Source organism: Rhinolophus hipposideros (genome assembly GCF_964194185.1).
Source record: "Rhinolophus hipposideros genome assembly, chromosome: 18".
NCBI lineage: Eukaryota > Metazoa > Chordata > Mammalia > Chiroptera > Rhinolophidae > Rhinolophus > Rhinolophus hipposideros.
Window position 1 is genome coordinate 43,333,704 of NC_138064.1, and position 19,778 is coordinate 43,353,481.

Genomic DNA, 19,778 nt, shown 5'->3' on the forward strand with positions numbered 1-19,778 from the left:
AAATAAATAAGTAAATCATATTTTCATTTAGACCAACATTGGTCTACACTGGGGTATTCTAGTCTAATTCTCGCATTGGTTAAAATGATTTGGGGTTCTATGAACAAAAGCATCTGCTAAACTAAATATATAGCTAAGGTATCATCAACTAGAGGGCTGGTTCTACTTCCCCTGTGATATTTCACACTGTTTGTCCCCATTCACAATTACTGACTAAGGAAACTACTCATTACACCAAAAGAGTTTTTCCTCATTCTCTTAGCCAAACAAATTGTTTTACTTAATATAAGTATTTTAAGAACTGAATCCTTTCAAATTACCTTGCTTTGATTTCATTGTACAACTGAAATCTAGACAGTCCAGTTCTTAAATAATGTCTTAATTCAATTTTACAGATTAGAATTGTAAACAAATTAAATATTGCTATTGATATACCTTATTAAGTTTATTTCCCTTTAACAAGGTTTAATCTATGTCCATACTAATATAGGTGAACAGTGATTTTTTTCTATATTCCTTTATTGTTAAATTTTTTTTTCAGACATGTAATTTAATCATGTATATCTTTTGGTGAATAAAAAAATCATTTAAAAATAACTGAGTAAAGATAATTTGACCCTATATTGACACGTTTCCTTCCAAGTTGTTCATGATGTGAAATATTAAAATTCTTAAAGAAACGTAAAGCTGTGCTTCTTGGAGGAGTACAGTTGGCCGTATTGAGCTGGTCATTAGAACCACATGCCTGTGATCAATTGATTAAATAAACTACTGCTCCAGACGTCTGCAATCTGTCAGACACTCTCCTGCAGACTGTGCAGTCACAGTACAGGCCAACAATAGCATAGCAGTTTTCAGAGCACAGATTTCAAATGAAATCATTTTCCCATGTACAAATTGCCCACTATGCACTTCAAGGCATAATTGGAATGTTGGTCCAAAAACATAGTCTCTTTTGGAGAACCAGCATGGAATAAATTCTGATCACTTTACTAAATATGAACTACTCTAGTCTCACTTCAAAAGATCATTTTCAAAGGGGAAGCAGTTCCATGAATTAATCTCTAAATAATATGTGAACTTTTTGAAAGCCATTTTAGTATGAAAAGGGTTATGCATTTTAAGCATTATATGCTTTGCATGATAGTCAAGTCACAGGGTTTCGTCAAAACATTATATTTATATACATACCTGTGTAAATATAGAATACAGTTTTATCAACCGTCTAATGTATTGATTTTCCTTAGTTTAGGATAAAAGGTCCCCAAGCGTAAAATGACCACATGATGCAGAAAGTTGTAGTTTGAAAAAATTATCTTTCTTAGTCATCACTCGCATTGTATTTTGTAATGTCCAGAGATAATACTTACTGCAACTACTTTCCCTTTGTTAGTAGTAAGATATGTCATCTTCATGCATTTGAAACCAGTTTGAAAGTAAACCAGGTTAGGGTGGAATATCATTAATTATTTAGTTTTATTTCTGAGACACTATCCACCACCTTTTATCTGCCTGTCAAATAACAATTCATTGGTTCTCAGAGAATACCTTATGCGCCTACTTCACATCTGGAACAACACATTTTCATTATACCCTGCGACTCTTCCCTTATTCTGTGACACTGAATCAGAGCTTTCCTAGAGCATTTCAATGGTGCTCATCCAAAGAGCCTACAATCCTTGCTACACCATTGTTAATCATGATATGTCTCTTCTGTCCACTGTCTTTATTCTTTGTCTTCTATTTCTTAGAAAACGGTAAAGCAGAAAACATTAATAAAAAAACAATTATTGTTCAATTTTGATGCACATTCTTGGAATAGTACCACACCTTATCGCTCGTTGATTTTATTAGATGCCTCCATAACATCAGTTCTAACAATTGAAAACCATTTAAGGCCCTGACCCTGCCACTCATCAATCAGATAACGTGACCAAGAATATCACAGACATCCAAATTATTTCCTTGGCTTTTGAGGCAAATTAGTCACCAAGCTTTTCTGTTTATGCATTTGTTTTTATAGTTTTCCTCTTGTCAAAAGAAAAGCTGTGCATTTTCCTTATCAGCAATGTTCTTTGATTAATAACTTTCATCACTCTGTTTTACATCTCCATTCCCTTTCCTCTACCTTTACTTTTTGTCTGTTGAAAAATAGGATTATGTTTCCTTTCCTTAAAATTGTTAACTTGGATCTGTGACTTTTTTAGACTCTTTTCTTTCTCTTTACTTCATCACAAAACCTCTCAGACAGGTCGGCTACACTTATATCTTTTATATTTCTATTTTTCATGTCTTTATTAAACATTTTTAATCTTTAATTCCCACCATTAATTAAAACTATTTCCTTTTGTGTGGAATTTACAAAGTCTGGTAGTATTTATAAATGTGCAGTTTGTTTATTCTTTTTTAAGATTTATTTATTTTTTGTACTTTATTTATTTAGACATTCAGTAAATGTCTAAATTCAGTATTATTTTATAGTAATTCCAGGTGTACAGCACAGTGGTTAGACATTTGTATAATTTAATACATAAATATATAATCCACTGACTAGTCTATTACCCACCTATACATAGTATGGCACTATACATAGTTATTATCATATTACTGACTATATCCTCTATGCTTTACTTTACAACCCCATGACTATTTTGTAACTACTAATGTAGTTAATCCCTTGACCTTTTTCAACCTGCCCCCTAACCCCCTTCCAATATATCACCCCAATAAATCTAGTACTCATCTGATACCATACATAATCATTAGAATATTATTGACTGTATTACTTATTCCTTATGCTATACCCAACATCCCCATGACTACTGTGTAACAACTAATTTGTACTTCTTAATCTCTTCCCCTTTCTCACTCACCCCCAACCTCTCTCCCATCTGGCAACCCTCAAAATATTATCTGTATGTGTGAGTTTGTTTCCGTTTTATTTATTTTGTTCTTTAGATTTCACATGTAAGTGAAGTCACATTGCATCTGCCTTTCTCTGTCTAACACTTCACTCAAAACAATATCTCCAGGTCCATCCATGCCGCCACACATAGCAAGAACCCATTCCCTTCCCTGGCTGAGCAATATTCCATTGTGTATATGTATCACCTCCTCTTTATCAATAGATGGGCACCCAGGCTGCCTCCAAATCTTGGGCATTGTAAACAATGCTACAATAAACGTAGATGCACACATCCTTTCAAAGTAGCATTTTGGGTTTCTTCTGATAGATACCCAGAGGTGGGATTACTGATTCCTTCTTTGTCTTTTGTTATACCCTTTATTTTAAAATCTATTTTGTCTGGCATAAGTATTGCTACCTCAGCTCTTTTTTTCTAGGTTATTTTGTGTTCCCATTTTCATGAACTAATCTTTTCCCCATCCCTTTACTTTCAGTCTGTGTGTGCCTTTCAATCTGAAGTGAGTCTCTTGCAGGCAGCATGTTTTCTTATCCATTCAGCCACTCTATCTTTTGATTGGAGCATTTAATCCATTTACACATAGAGTAGTTGTTGATAGATGTGTAGTTATTGCTATTTTATTATTCATATTTTTGATCTTTGTTTTCTTCTTATTATTAAAGAAGTCCCTCTAAGATTCCTTGTAATACTGGTTTGGTGGTGATGAACTCCATCGGCTTTTTCTTGTCTGGAAAGTTCGTTATCTGTCCTTTGATTCTAAATGATAGGTTTGCTGGGTAAAGGAATCTTGGTTGTAGGTCCTGACTTTTCATTACTTTGAATATTTCCTGCCAACCCCTTCTGGCCTGGAAAGTTTCTGTTGAGAAATCAGCTGACAGTCTTATGGGAGGTTTTTGTAGGTAACTGATTGCTTTTAAGATTCTTTCATTGTCTTTGACGTTTGGCATTTTAATTATGATGTGTCTTGGTGTGGCTTCTTTGCTTACATCTTGTTTGGGACTCTCTGCGCTTCCTGGATTTTTATATCATGAGGTTGGACAATTAAGTTCACGAACTCATCCTAGAAAAAGCACTACATACCTCATTGCTGAATATTACTAATGTCACTTTTGAAGTACTCTCCTTGGGAAGCTATGCACCAACGCTAGCACCTAGTCCACCCTTCAAAGCAATTTTGGAACTCTTACTGGAATAACCTTTACAGTTGTCATTGTGTTACCCTTCATGTCTTGAATATCTTAAAAATGTCTTCCTTTGAATATCTCCTTGATCTTCAGGTAAAGAAAGAAGTCATTGGGGGCCAGATCAGATGAGTAGGAAGGGTGTTCCAATACAGTTATTTGTTTACTGGCTAAAAATTCCCTCACAGACAGTGTCATGTGAACTGGTGCATTATTGTGATGCAAAAGCCATGAATTGGTGAAAAGTTCAGGTTGTCTAACTTTCTCGCACAGCTTTTTCAGCACTTCCAAATAGTAAATTTGGTTAACTGTCCAGTTGGTACAGATTCATAATGAATAATTCCTCTGATATCAAGAAAGGTTAGCAAAATTGTTTCAACAAGTTTATGAACTTAATTGACCGACCTCATATTACCTATGCCAGGTTAGGGAAGTTTTCCATCTTTATTTCTTCAAATAGGTTTTAAAATCCTTGTTGTCTCTCTTCTCCTGGTTTCTCTATAATGTGAACATTGGTACACTTGGTATTATCTCTGAGGAATTTTTCTTTTTTTTTTTTTTCTTGATAGGGGTGTTCATTTTGCTGTTCTGATTGCATGTTTTCTGCTATCTTATCTTCTAAATTGCTGATTCGGTCCTCTACTTTATCTAATCTGTTCATTCCCTCTAATGTATTCTTTATTTCAGTTATTGTATTCTTTATTTCTGTGTTTTTTTTTTTTTAATGTTTTCTATCTCCATTTTTATGTTTGCTATCTCTTTGTTGAAGTTCTCCCTGAGATCATTGAGTATCCTTATAACCAGTGTTTGGAACTCTGCATCTGGTAGATCGTTTGTCTTCATTCTGTTTATTTTTCTGGAATTTTGTTCTATTCTTTCATTAGGGACATGTTTCTTTGTCTCCCCATTTTTGGCTGCCTCCCTGGGTTTGTTTCTATTCATTAGATAGGACTGCTATGTCTCTTGTTCTTAGTAGTGTGGCCTTATGTAGTATGTGTCCTGTGGGACCCAGTAGGGCAGTCTCCCTGGTCACAAGAGCCAGGTGATTCAGTTGTGTTTCTTATATAGGTTGTGTGTCCTTCTGTTGTAGATTACAAGACTTGACTGCTGTTTGCACATCAGTAGGAAGGATTAACCTTCAGGCTAATTGGTTATGAGGACTGGCCGTGACTGAAGTGGAGGCTATGGTGCCAGGGCTGACCCTACAGAGCAGGGCTCATTTTAGCAGGCCTCTGGCACCTGCCCTGTCTGCCTTTGGGTGTGTCATCCTTGGAGGTGGCCAGGTGATGCTCCAGTTTGTCCAAAGCTGGCCATCAAGTGTGCCAGCCCTGGATCCTCCTAGGAGGGAATCTGCTTCAGGCCAAGTTTAGCCACATCCTGTGCTCTACCTGGGCCACCTGGAATGAGCCACAAAGCACTACACTGATGACCTCCTCCAGCACTGGGCTTAGACGTACCTTGAGATGCAATCTGTGAAGTGAGGCTGGCTGTTGCTAAGGCTGGGCTTAGGGCTGCTCAGTCAGAGGTACATGATACACCAAAATCAGATGCTGCTTGTTTGGGTTTTGTGAATCTTTGTGAGATTTTAGGAATGTCTGCAGAATGAGCCAAGGCAGGCTGTTTATACAGAAAAGCCACTGGAAGCAGCTTGGGTGGGCCTAAAAATTGAGTGGAGTGGAGTCTCCGGGAATCACTAGGGCAGGGAAATGAAAGGCGTTATTCAGTTTGATGGAGACTGAGATGTGGTGGCTGCCTGCATCTGCACATGGGGGTGGGGGGGGGGAGCTCAATAAAGAAAGAATGGCTTCTGCCCAGGAGGAAGCTACACCTCCAACCCTCACCCTGTAGTCAGACAATTCAGTTCCTCCATATGTCCCTGGCACCTTTTGAGCCACTACTCCAACCCTGGAATTCAGAGTGAGTGAGTCTGTCAGCAAGTAAGTTTGTGTGAGGTCCATTTAAGAGGAATGCCTGAGACTCCAACCCCCCATCCATCTCACTCAGCCAGAAATTATGGGGCCTTCTCTCCCCAGCAGTGGCCCTTGACTGGAGAGCCTGGTACGGGGATGGCACTCCTCACTTTTGCAGGGGTTACCTCTGTAGCTGAGACATCCCTCCCAGTCTTTAATTGTCACACATGGGTGTAGGAGCAGCCCTTTCTATTTCTCTGCTCCACCTACCAGTCTCGAGGTAGCTTTTTTGTATGTCTGTCGTTGTAGGGCTTCGGTTCAGCTAGACTTCCAAACTATTTCCAAATGAGCAAGATTCCTCAATGATCAAATTGACTCTCCTGATCAGCATCCTTTCTCCAAGATCAATCTATAAGAGGTTGTTCATGTCCTCTGTTCTCCAATGCCTTTATTGACATCTATAGGGGACATTTTGCTATGCCTTCTATTCTAATTTTTCAACACCTACTCTCTTTGTGGTTGTATTATTGTCTGGTATTGATTCAGTCTATCAATAAATATTTAATGAGAATAATGACAGAAACAAAATCATGTCAGAATATGTTAGCTACCTTTAAGATATCTGTCTTTCTCCTGTTTTAAAGGAGAAGCACTTGGAACAATCTTAAGTCGATAATGGCTTAAACAGAATTGTGCTGTCACTTGTGTGTTATGTTACAAATAATTTAGGGTGGGGAGTGGTTACGAGGGCTGTGATGAGATCATTTAGAAAGTTGATAGAGTAGGCTAACAGAGATTACTATCTGAGGTGGTGGCAATGAAGACAGAGAAATAGGCACAAAGTATAAAATAGTATAGGTGACGTTGGTAGATTTGGCTACGGAAAAAGTATAATATAGATGTCGATACTTTGGTTGTTTTGTTTGTTGGTTTGTATTTTTAACTTCTTTAATTATATTTGCCATGAATTGAAGTGTGACACAACGGTAGGAATCATGTTGAGGTTAAGATTTTGAGCCTGGGTTTGGTTCTGTTGAATTTGAGATGCTGCTGAAACATACAAGTAGGAATAGCAATTAGGCAGTTGAATATTAAGTTGGCTATATAAATGTTTGAGTCAATGTTTTATAAGAGCAACTGAAGCCCAATCAATGAGTGGGATTCATCATGCATGGAGACTATAATGTGAAAAGAGAGACTATGATTGAAACCTGGGGATCTCCTAACTTTAATGGCCAGATGGAGGAAAAGGGACCCTGAAACAATACTAAAAAGAAACAGCCAGAGAAGTAGTGGGAGAAACAAGAATGTGTTGGTTCTGGGAATAAACATAAGTCATTTTAAAAAGATAGAAGTGGGCCACAATCTGTGGTACCACAGGGATCCAAGTAAGATGAGGTCTGAAAAAATAAGCACTGAATTGTATAGCATGATTGTCACTAAGGATCTTATCAAAAAGGGTATCAATAGAACAGCTGAGGTTGAATGCCCAATTGAAGTGCATTGAGAAGAAAGTAAGAAGTCAAGAAATGATGATGAATATATGTAATTATTTAAGAAATGTGACTCTGAAGGAGAGTAACGTGTAGGAGCTGAAGGGATTGTTTAAATGATGATGTAAAGGATCGAGTTAACAAAATCAAAGAAAGAGAAGGCATGATGGAATGTATAATATGCCTAATAAGACTGGAGAAGATGAACTCCAAAGCATTGGTAGAACAATTGGCCTTAAAGAGAAATAGTTCCTCTCATGCATCGATGGATATATTACTGTACATATATTTATGTGTTTAGTAGTCAAACTTAAAGATGTCTCATTTAAGGGCTTCACTTCCTCAGCAACATAATTAGCAGTCATAAGAGCTGAGAATAAGTTAGGAGATTTGACAAAAGTGGCAATGGTTTGAAATTATTAATGGAAGAACAAATTGACAAAGAGTCCTTGAAAGATTATTGAGCAGTATATCAGGTGCCTTTGGGGTTTGTGATCTCAAATCTATACTATGTTGAATTTGCCTTGTTGGATCACTTTCTGCAAAAATACTTAAGAAATTTGGAGGCAAGTATGGAGAATGTAGGTAAATGTGTCCTTCCAGGCTGTGGATGCAATGAAAACATCACAGAGTCAAGCAACTTCATATTTTGGGGGAAAAAAAGAAATTGAAATTAAACAGTATGGCATCTAAATTAGTTAATAAAGGAAATCAAGAGAGAGAAAGCTGATGAACTAGCGAAAATAGAGTTCTTAGGAGATGAGATCAAAGAACTATTGCAAGGTGCTTGAATTAGTAATTATTCAGGTGGACCACATCTCTGCCTGAGGATGGCGAGATCTGGACTGTAACTGTGTAAGTACAAGGATACTTGTGCCTGGAAGGAGTAGATCAGTGGAGAGGAAGCCATCTCATGAATTCCTGCAGTGCCAACTCACACTATTTTAGTCAAACCTCCATACATCTCCGACTAAAGAATCACAAGCAGAATTACTAATTTGATTGGTTTGCCTCAAGTTTATCATTATTTCTTTAGTTTAGTCATTATGTAAATGGTGACCTTTTACACACCAGATGTGGCTGTGAGCCAGGAGGTTGAATTTTAATTTTGCTTTTGTCACTGTTTAGCCACATGATCTAGCTACTTAGTTTCCTCATCTGTAGAGTTAATTCATGGAAGAGAATCCTGTTGTAGGACCTTTCTAGGCTGCGATACTGTGATTCTTTTTAAGCTCTATGAATCCCTATTGCTTCAGGGGCTCATCAAACTCAATGGACAAAAAACAAACAAACAAACAAACAAAAAACTAGTTTTGTTTTCTTTAAGGATTCAAAACTTCAGAATCATCTTTGTTTTCTTCATCTCCCTGAACTACACTCAATTTGTAATTGAATGCCAAGCTCTGCTGATGTTCACTTTACAAATTCTCTTGCATCTTTACTGCTCTTGCCAGGACCTCTGAGATCCTGGTATGTCAGTTTATTATTACCTAATTCCTGGACTATTGCAATTGAAAACAAATCTATTTTCTTGAATCCAGTATCTGTTTTTATAGCTGCCATTCTCAATCTTCTTAAAGCCCATAGTAAGGCCCACTTTTCTAAAAGCGGCATTTTGATCTTTTTATTTCCATAGTGAAAAATACAGAGCTGACATTCCTTTCTGGATAATTTTGAAAAACTTTAGTTTAATAATTAAGGTCCAACCAACAATTTTTTTCATAGCATTTTAGCAGTAGCTTTTACTAATTTAACTAACATAAGAAAAAGATAAACATACAAACAACATGTTCCCTCTCAGTGAGGCTACACTGATGATTATATTTCAAATTGAACCCATTGCCCATAATCCTTGGGTTTCCCTAGTTGCATTCCCTCCTTAATATTTCTGCTTAGCATTGAGCACCATCAAACATACTCTATATTTCATGTATTGATTCTCTTTATATTCTGTATTTACATATTTATATTTTCCATCATTATATTATAAATTACTTGAGGGTAAAGATTTTTGTCTTACTTTGTTTACTGTGCCCCGAATGTTTTGTCAGTGCCTCGCACATAGTAGATACTCAACACATTTTTTTTAAAATAAATAAATGAATGAGTAAATGAAGCATTTTTATCTAAATTATGAGTTACTGTGTGGAATCTAGTATAATGCTTTATATAACAAAATTAAGTGGAACGAAATTTTGTATTTAAAAAAGTCTTGATTGTTTTGGAAATATTGTAATCCTATACACACCATGCCTCTGTGGACAATTTTCTGCATTTGGTTAATGTCCAACTTATCTATTCAGATTTACAACATCTTTGATTTCCAAGTGGTTTTTACTGATGTTGACTTGATGAAAACTTAATGGATCAGCTTTATGGGAAATGTAATAGGATGAGAATTCGACCTGCTGAGGTTAGCTTGCAGTTTATTAATGGATTCTTTATGTGGGCCAAGAAAGTCTTAATATAATAAATTGGGAAGGCATTAAGCGATCAAGCCAAAAGCTTATTATTTATAATGGTACTTTGTTTTACTAAAGAGCAATTGGTCAATAAATATAAAGTTATTCATTATTACTACATTTTTCAATTTTATCTATAATAAAGGATCAAGTTTTCATGATTGACTCCAAGTGTGAATCTGGAAAAGGACGCTGCTCTTTCAACCCCAATGTGAACACAGTATCTGTTATGATCAGTAAGTGGAAAATAAAAGAGGGAGGGATAAATATAAAACAAAAAGGAAATTAAGGAAAATAAATTTGTGACATGGTATGTCCATTTTTGATAATTGCATGAATGATATTACATGAATAAAATAATAGGAAGAAAGTTATGTGCTGAGAAATAGATTTTAGCATCTCATTTCCAAGAATATTTATGATGAAACGATAAGCATGTATTTTTTTCATTTAACATGACTGCCGTAATTCCTAGAGCAAGTCAATAATTTAACAAAAAAGTCTGTATATTTATATATTAATATATATTATAATTTTCAATGTTTTCTGTAGTTATTTTTCTAAAATTAAATATACCACTTTTCCTCATGTTTTAGTAATCATTTGCAAATGATTAAAAATGGTGTTTTTTTCAAATGAAAGAATCACAAAGTTTATGTGTTAGCCAATACATTCTCTGTGGATTGTCTAGAAGTTGCTATATTAAATAAGAGGTGATGGTACAGTCACTTTTTCATTTTCTCATTTTCCATAAAATACATCAGTGAAGAAGCAGGCCCAATGGCTTGCTGCTGCATATATTGACAAATCAATGTCTTTGAGTCTCGATCATCAAATGTCTTTCTATAACTCACTTGAAAGATAAACTTTCTTCTGGTTAATTAAGACACTTCTAGAATATGTCTGATTTAGCTTAAGTTTCCTGTTGGGACAAATCTTGGATTTCTGTGTTGACTATACAGAATATGCTTTTCCTTTTTGCTTTTTCTGTGTGTTCCAGTGGTAAAATTACATCATTTGACAATAGAACACGTGGAAAAATAATTATTGTGTTCAAAATGCTTTGCTTCATAAAGAGGCAACCCATCTTTTCTGTCCCATATCTGGAAACTAAATTAAGACAGGTACATTCAGCACTGGCTACAATGTGAGCTTGGAAGTTACCCAGTGAATTATTCCCATATGGTCATTCAAATTGGGCAGGGAGGAGATGAAAGCATATCATTAGGACAAAAAATTAGAAAGCTTTGAAACTACAAGGTATCCAAATATGCCTGATGCAGGATTTTCAGATAAGTTTCTAAATTTTATTTAATAGAAACAGTGTCTTGGAAGTCTTTTCTTCATTAGGAAGGAAATTTTATTCACCTTTAGAAACTTTGTTATATATATGGTGTCAAAAATGTATACACATTTTAATAAAGGAAAACTGTATTAAAATTGTAATACTCAATATATACCGAAAACAAAAGATGAACACAAGTCACTTTTGACTTCTACAATTACAAGCGGTGCTCAAAGTGGTTACCATTAGCATCCAGACATTTCTGATTATGGCGAACTACTGCTTGAACAATGTTGACCAGTGTCCACTTGTGTACATTTTGTTGGCCCAACCAGTACATGGAGTTTTCATTTATTTCAAGTTAAATGCTCTGAAAATAAACTTAAAAGATCTTATTACTAATACTGGAGTTTTATCTCTTCAAATGTTGTTTAGAACAAAAAAGAATTAGAACAAGACATTATGAATCTTACTGTTAAATTGTGATAAACCATTTAATAATTTTGCCCTCAGAGAATTGGATTTTGTTGCTGTTGTTGTTGTTGTTGTTTACAACTTCAAGTTAATTATTGGCCTTCATTTTTCAAGGACCTGAGACTTCAATTCCTATGCTCATGTTCCTATACTACCTTTTAATATTTTAGTTAACATTACAATTGACACTGGCAATGAAAGTCATTAAATAATTTGCTTAACTTAAAAAATGAAACCAAAAAGAGCAAGAAGCTTTATAAGCTTATATTTATCATTTTATTTGTTCTATTGATTATCCCTCTAAAATTATCTCCAATATCATCTCCAATATTGCATAGTAGATTTGTATAGTCATTCAACTTTGCTGTATAGTGCTTTATAATTTCTGTTCAATTGCAATGCACTAAATAACAGACACTTCTATCCAGTAAAGTGCCATTGAAAATTAGAGTTCCAAATTTCACAGTGCAGTGTAACTATCTAAACCAATGTGCAAGTTTAGTGTTGTTTTGCTATTTTTAGTCATTGTTGTAGCACAATAAAGAACTCAGATTGTATTCCTTAAAGAACCTATCAACAACCTCATGAGGTTTTTCTGATCAATGCAAGTAAAATTGGAAAACAAAATCATTTTAGATTAAAATAAAAAGGCATAAGTTTATCTTTGAATAAATCCTACAAAGAAATTCTGAAAAGAACACCCTACTCTCAAACAAAATTCTTTCCAAAGTTACATTAAATAAATATTTCTTATACAAAATAAAGCAGAAACTGTATTATTCTGAACTTCCCGTTAATATTACTGAGAATTTAAGACAGGAAATGAAGTCAGTCACACATGCAGGATTTTGTCATGTTTCTGACATAACTAATACAGTGGTATGCAGTAGGATTAGAATCAGCCCTCTTCTCCATACTCCATCCTCTGAGTGTCCTTTTTCTTTCCTTCCTGGAAAAAGATATGATAATTTAAAGCTGTGCTAATGAATCTCTCAAATAACAGGAATTTGTAACCCACTGTTTTGGGGGTAATTGGGTGTAACAAAATTATACTGGTGTAAAATAGTTTGTTACAAATCGATATTAATTTGACAACCACTGTATCTACAGAATATTTGTGTAGATGCTTCATAAGTGTTCACAGAATTTTAAAGAAGCTAAACTTCTCAGAATCCTTTCATGCACATTTTTACCTTCCTGTAATCTGTTCCCATGGGCTTTAGACCTCTACTAGGAAGCAGAACTGGGCAACACAATGCCTGCTGTACCCGCTTATTAACTGGTAGGGGTCCAGTTCATGACCTGGTGAGCATATATTAAAGACATTCCATTGTCCATTCTGTCTTGGGCCAATTGGGTATTGCTTATTACTAAACAGTGAGTTTAGAGTGCTCAAAATATTCCAGCCCTGCCAAAATGACCACAGTCTAAAGGTAGCCAGGGAGTAATTCTAGAACATCAGTCAAAGAACACAGCTGCATGGTGGTTCAGTGGGCCAGACCTGATGAATTTTATTCTTTTGTAAATAGATAAATTTAACTACTGTTTTATACTCTAGGGTCACATATACCAATTCACTGCTTACTCTCCTTACATGGAAAAAATTAATATGGATCTTCACAAATAAGCTAAATGTTCAATATTACATATATGTACAGTTTAAAATATCTGATGATGCCATTAATGATCATTTAATTGAATTTAATTTTAAAATATCTTTTATTGTCTCTTCATTCTGTTTTTTATGGATTAATATGTTAAGCCATATGTGGCTTATTAATATTATATTATTAACATAATGTTAACAAATTATGTATTGCAATTGAAAAAGTAGCACTTTGTTTACCTTATAGAAATCTTCTAACACAAAAAACATATACTTCTAATGATAAAATTATTTTATAATTAATAGTATTTTGACAATTTTGATGTTGCCTCCATTTCGTGAAATGATAATAAAACTGTTATTTTCAATTTATTCAATAAAAATCATAGAATTTTTAATATGTGAGCAATTTTGAGATCATAATTGAATTTTCATATTTTACTGATGAGAAGCCTGAGATTCAGAGTACTACATGACTTAGTCTGGATTCCCAATTTGTTAATTACTGCCAAAAGTTGAAACCATTTTCTGACTCTTATAGTATTTTTTACTTATTAAAAGAAAGTAATAAGCCATTTTGTTATCTTTTAGACACATTATTTCTGCCATTTCTGATACACACTGTATAAACATAGGTATTTAGTATAATTAGGTACAGAGATATTTTTATTTCTATGTAGAATAAAGTTGTTTTACTGATCATACAGGCAATAATGAGGCCAGATTAAACTTTATTCAAATTTTTTTTGGTGGATAATGTAAACCAATTAACAGTTATAAACATTCTATAATATGTGAGATGATCAAATAAGCAGGTTGTCCTTGGTTTTTAAAATAGCCTTATAAAACATTTACAGTTGTGTTGACATTTTCTTTTTCATAGATGAGGAGCTTTTTTCTGGAATGTATATAGATTTCATGGGGACAGATGCTGCTATTTTTCGAAGTTTAACTAAGAGGAATGCAGTCAGAACTGATCAACACAATTCCAAATGGCTAAGCGGTAAGAAAACGTTTTTTGTGTTATTTATTTATTTATTTATTTATTTATTTATTTATTTATTTATTTTAGAATCGTGATTCAATCTAATTTGTTTAGTTCCATAATGAAAATTAGGTTAAAATAGTTTTAAAAAATTGCAATACTAGGCCATGAGCTGCATAACAGCAGTTCTGTACTTTATGATTTTAAATATTTAAGATAAATAGCTGAAATAGTCCAGTTCATATTATTTTATTAACCATCATGCAGTTATCATAGGATATAGGAATAAGTAAATATACATGCCCATATACAAGAAACTTCTTCAGTTGTTTAATTGTAACCTATTGCAATCAAATATGCTATTTCTTCATTTAGCTTACTTGTATATTTTAATAATGCCAAATCTAAATTTTTTTTCTAATCTTATGACAGATATAATGAATTTTTATGGTATAGTCAGACACTTCTGTTTGTTTTCTGCTTTGATTCTAAAATTATAAAACTGGTGTATGTTATTTTTTTCATAATTTGACATAATGGAAATTATAGATATGATCATTTTATGATTATCGGCATTTAGCTGCTTCCAGCTCTTGGGATCACATGGAATTCACATCAAGAAAGGTGCTTATTTGACTTTAATGCACAAGTCCATTTGGTTTCTTTGTTTAGAGGAGGAAGAAACCACTAAGGTCTTTATCATTTCACCCTGTGGAAAATTTCTAGCTCACCCTAAATATGGCAATTCCCTTAACATTGCACAGTTAAGCATGAATCACCACAGTTAGGCATCTTATTTGACGGCTAGACCACAAGAAAGCATTGATTGTCCATTTACTTCTTCAAATTATTTTCCCAGTACATCTGGAAATAGAATATCCAAAAAGTTGTTTTGTGCTTGGAATAAGGAGTCCTTCTGTCTTCAAATGACTTCATTTTTTTCTTTTTTTTGCTTGAAACATTGTCCCTTCATTTCATATGCTGTATTTTAAGAAAAGTATGTTTTTGAGATCTTGGACTTCCAACTCCTCATTCTGCTTCAATGAATTTGTGTTTATATGCATTAGGTTGAAAACGGTACTTTTCCTTCTATAAAAGGGCCATAAGAGTCCCTGGGAAGTACTGGTAGAAAGGTTTTTCAATTTTTAAAACTCATCAGTGCACAAAGATTTCTTTGCATTTACTGAACTTCCATAATATTTTACAGACAGAGAAAAATAGTTAGAGCTTCATATTATAGCTATATTCTGTGGCACTTGACATTCCAAATGTGGTGTGTAGACTGAATACAATTACTGCTTTGAGATGTTTTGCCTATGAACATCAAATTGTTTTTCTATACCAAGGTTGGAGAACGCATGTGCCTGTGGTCTACTTGGCTGAACAATAGATGGATTTTCATCACGCATGTGTGTGTATATATGTATAGCCCTTGTATTTTTTTTCCAGAACCTATTTTTGTGGATGCCCATGTCATCCCAGATGGAACTGACCCAAATGATGCTAAGATTTACTTCTTCTTCAAAGAGAAGCTGACTGACAATAGCAGAACCACGAAACAAATTCATTCCATGATTGCTAGAATATGTCCTGTATGTATTAATATTGTTTTCTTAATTCAGTTTAAACAAAAACCAAAGAAAAAGTTCTCTCTTTCTTCCACCCTTAACCCTATCTCTTGCAACCATCAATCTGTTCTCTGTATCTAGGAGCTGTCTTTGTAATTTTTGGTTTTGATCCCACATGTAAGAGAGATCATATAGTATCGATCTTTCTCTGTATGACTTATTTTGTTTAGCATAACATCCTTGAGGTCCATCCACTTTGTCACAAACAACAAGATTTCATTCTTTTTTATGGATGAATGGTATTCCATTGTGTATATATACCATATTTCTTTATCCATTCACTTGTTCATGGATACTTAAGTTGTTTCACTATCTTAGCTATTGTAAATAACTCTGCAGTGAACATGGGGTGCATATATCATTTCGAATTAGTGTTTTCATTTTTTTTTCGATAAATATCTATAAGTGGAATTGTTGGATCATGTGGTAATTCTATTTTTATTTTTTTGAGGAACCTTCATACTATTTTCCATAGTGGTTGCACCAATTTACATTACTACTAACTGTGAACAAGTGTTTTCTTTACAGCATTGCCAACACTTATTATTTCTTGTCTTTTTGATAATGACTGTTCTAACAAGTATAAGGTGGAATATCTTTGTGTTTTTGATTTGCATTTCCCTAATGATTAGTGATGTTCTGCATCTTTTCATGTACCTGTTGGCCATCTGTATGTCTTTTTGGGAAACTGTCTTTGAGATCATCTGCCTATTTTTAATTGATTTTTTTTCTTTTGGCTATTGAGTTGTATGAGTTCTTTATATATTTTTGGATCGTATTCCCTTATCAGATATATTATTTAGAATTCTTTTTTTCCATTTGGTAGGTTGCCTTTTCATTTTATTGATGGTTTTCTTTGCTGTGCAGAAGGTTTTGAGTTTGATGCAGTTTCACTTGTTTATTTTTGTTTTTGTTGCTTTGCTTTTGGTGTCAGATTAAAAAAAAATATATCGCCAAGACCTATGTCAAGGAGTTTACTAGTAGTTCATCATTAGAGACTATTTGTGAATGATTCCAATGCCATTTTCCCTGCACTGGACAGAAAAATATTTATATTAAAATATCTGATTAGGAATACCGAGGAGTAATTGATAACAGAGAAATGAAGGAGAAAAAAATAGAACTATTAGGGACCATTTGGTGTTAAGTATAAACCAATTCTCTTGACCACATTAGAATCCACAGACTTTACTGTATACAATACTTATGTTCATATTGAAGACAATGAGTTATCAGGAAAAGGCAAATTAAATTATTGATTTCCCATAATGTTTTATGATTATTTATATCACATATGTTAAAATTGTAAAGCTTTAGGACATATGTTCATTAAATTCATTCTTTGAAACATTTTCAGTTGATACCATCCTATAGAAGATATAGCCATAGGTATAACCTATGTCTATTTTATAATATACTATAGACCTTAAATATTCCTCTCTCACTATTGATATCCAATGGGGTTAACATATCCATCCTTCAGATTATAACAAATCCCCACGTATTAAGAATACAAGCTGAGTTTTTAGTAGACTTCAGTATTTACTTAAGCGCTCTGAAATGTGTGTACAAAATGGTTTCAGAATGACACTGGTGGACTGCGTAGCCTTGTCAACAAGTGGACCACCTTCTTGAAAGCGCGGCTGGTGTGCTCGGTCACTGATGAAGATGGCCCAGAAACATACTTTGATGAATTAGGTACATGGATGTGAATTTGAAAAATGTTTTTGAAAGAGAGTTTGTAAAGTTTAAAAAATTTAATAAGCTCTCAGAAGAGGATGTATTTTATATGGATGTTTTCAGCATAAACAATGTGCCAATTTGAATTAATGATCTGGATACTGTTAAATTTCCTTAAGTATTTTTTAAATGTTTTGACACTGAATGCACTGCTGAAACATTTAGTTCATTGATGTCACCATGATATATGAATGAAAGTGTGTGTTTGTGTGTTTGTATGTGTGTGAAAGAGAAAGTATTTGTATACTTTATACATAAGTAATGATGCTCGTGCTTTTCTAAAATGAGTGTGTATTTCATATATATATACATTTTAATATTCTCTTTGTAAATCCATTTGAGAACACAGCTATACATATATATTTTTTTACTATTGCAGTTAATGGGCAGAATAGAGGTTAGATGAAAAAGTGTTAGAGTAGAAATTAAATTTGTGCTCCAATCTTAATTCTTCCTGGTGACTCTGAGACTAAATATTTTAAACACATGTAACATGAGGAAAGTTATACTTTCCAAATCAAATAAAGATTAACAATATGCTCCCTTTCTACCAAGGAACAGTTTTCTTTTCAATCAGAATAGCTTGGTACTGAGTGCCATTTAGAAATGACTTTTATTTTGCTTTAATTCATTAAGATGTAAAATGCTGCTTATTCTCAGATTTTGAGGCAGGTGAGATGGTAAGCAATAAAAGTGTATTATATGTGGAAAAATTTACTGATTCTAACAGTTAAAAAACTGAAATAGACAGTTGGTCTCCTCAAAAGCCATTATATTGATCATAGAAACAAAAATTTCGATGTCAGATTTTCTACACAAAAGTTCTAAGTATGATTTTGTGTTATAACTTAATCACTCATTATTTCCCCTCATATTCTTTGCAAGTATGTTTGTTTCAGTGTCTTTATGGTATTTCAGTCTTTCTTGTTTTTCAGGGAGAGCTAGACGTGTCAGCCTTTGTTCAGATATGAAAAAGCTAATGGTTATTAATTTATTACTTAAAAGGTCCTAAATTCATTGTGAATTTAAAATAAATACCTCTCCTTTTGTATTCCTCAGCAAGACTCTTATTTGCAAAAATGTAACTAAAAACAGACATTTCTTATAATTATGACAATTGATTATTAATTGGGGTTTTCTATCAGAAATGTAGTGCTAGATTTTGTTATGTATGTAACTTATAGCTATACCATTGTCTTTGCTCTAATATACTTCAAACTTGCATTTAGAGGAATTTTCAATTAAATAAAAATATCACTAGAAACTTTGACTTTAAGCCAAAAGAAGTCCTATTGTGTGTGAAGAATAAAAGTCACCGTGAAAAAGTTTTCTTCCATATTTCAACTTCTAACCTTAGGTCAAAAAGAAATTGAGATTTGTAACATGTTTTAAACTATATCTATATCTATCTATCTATCTATCTATCTATCTATCTATCTATCTATATAAAATCATTAAAGGATATTTTAAAAAATGCAGGAAAATAGAAGAAACAGGAAAATTTCTATAGCTCTGCTAACCAGAGACACTCACTGGTAATCTTATTGTATTCTGGTGTGTAGTTTAAAGTTTACATGGTTTTAGTCCATAGTATATACCATTGTGCCTTTTCCACTTAATTTTATTTCATTAGCATGGTTTTCATAAGGCTACAGTCTTCATAAATCCCTTTAGTGTTTGTGTAATATTTTATTTAATTTACTTTATCATGTGCCTATCATTTAGTTGTTTCCAAATTATAATAATGCTGCAAGAATATCTTTCTGAATAATACTTTTCATACTTGAAGTTATTTTCTTAGGGTAAATTTTAAAAAATACAGTTAATATTTGGGACTTTTAAAAGAATGATATTTCCCTTTTTAGAGGATGTGTTTCTGCTTGAAACTGATAACCCAAGGACAACACTAGTGTATGGCATTTTCACAACGTCAAGGTAATTATAAAACAATTACATTTTATGAGTTAAATAATAACCTTTATTGAGCAGCAGTAATTATTACAAAAGCATTCTTTTCAATTTTTAATTTTACATAGCATTTAGGATGTAACTTTCCCGTTTTATTACTTTTGCTTGATTACCAAAATATA

At 33.5% G+C, this 19,778-nt stretch overlaps 1 protein-coding gene across 3 annotated transcripts in view; it reads left to right on the top strand.

Annotated features, from left to right (window-relative positions):
* Positions 1 to 19,778, top strand: part of SEMA3C (semaphorin 3C) — a 183,011-nt gene that overhangs the window by 96,077 nt on the left and 67,156 nt on the right. For all 3 annotated transcript variants that reach the window (XM_081080112.1, XM_081080114.1, XM_081080113.1), the window contains 5 exons: positions 10,116 to 10,206; positions 14,219 to 14,338; positions 15,770 to 15,912; positions 17,532 to 17,646; positions 19,554 to 19,623. In XM_081080112.1, coding sequence (XP_080936238.1) covers positions 10,116 to 10,206; positions 14,219 to 14,338; positions 15,770 to 15,912; positions 17,532 to 17,646; positions 19,554 to 19,623 — 539 coding nt within the window. The remainder of the gene's footprint in view (positions 1 to 10,115; positions 10,207 to 14,218; positions 14,339 to 15,769; positions 15,913 to 17,531; positions 17,647 to 19,553; positions 19,624 to 19,778) is intronic.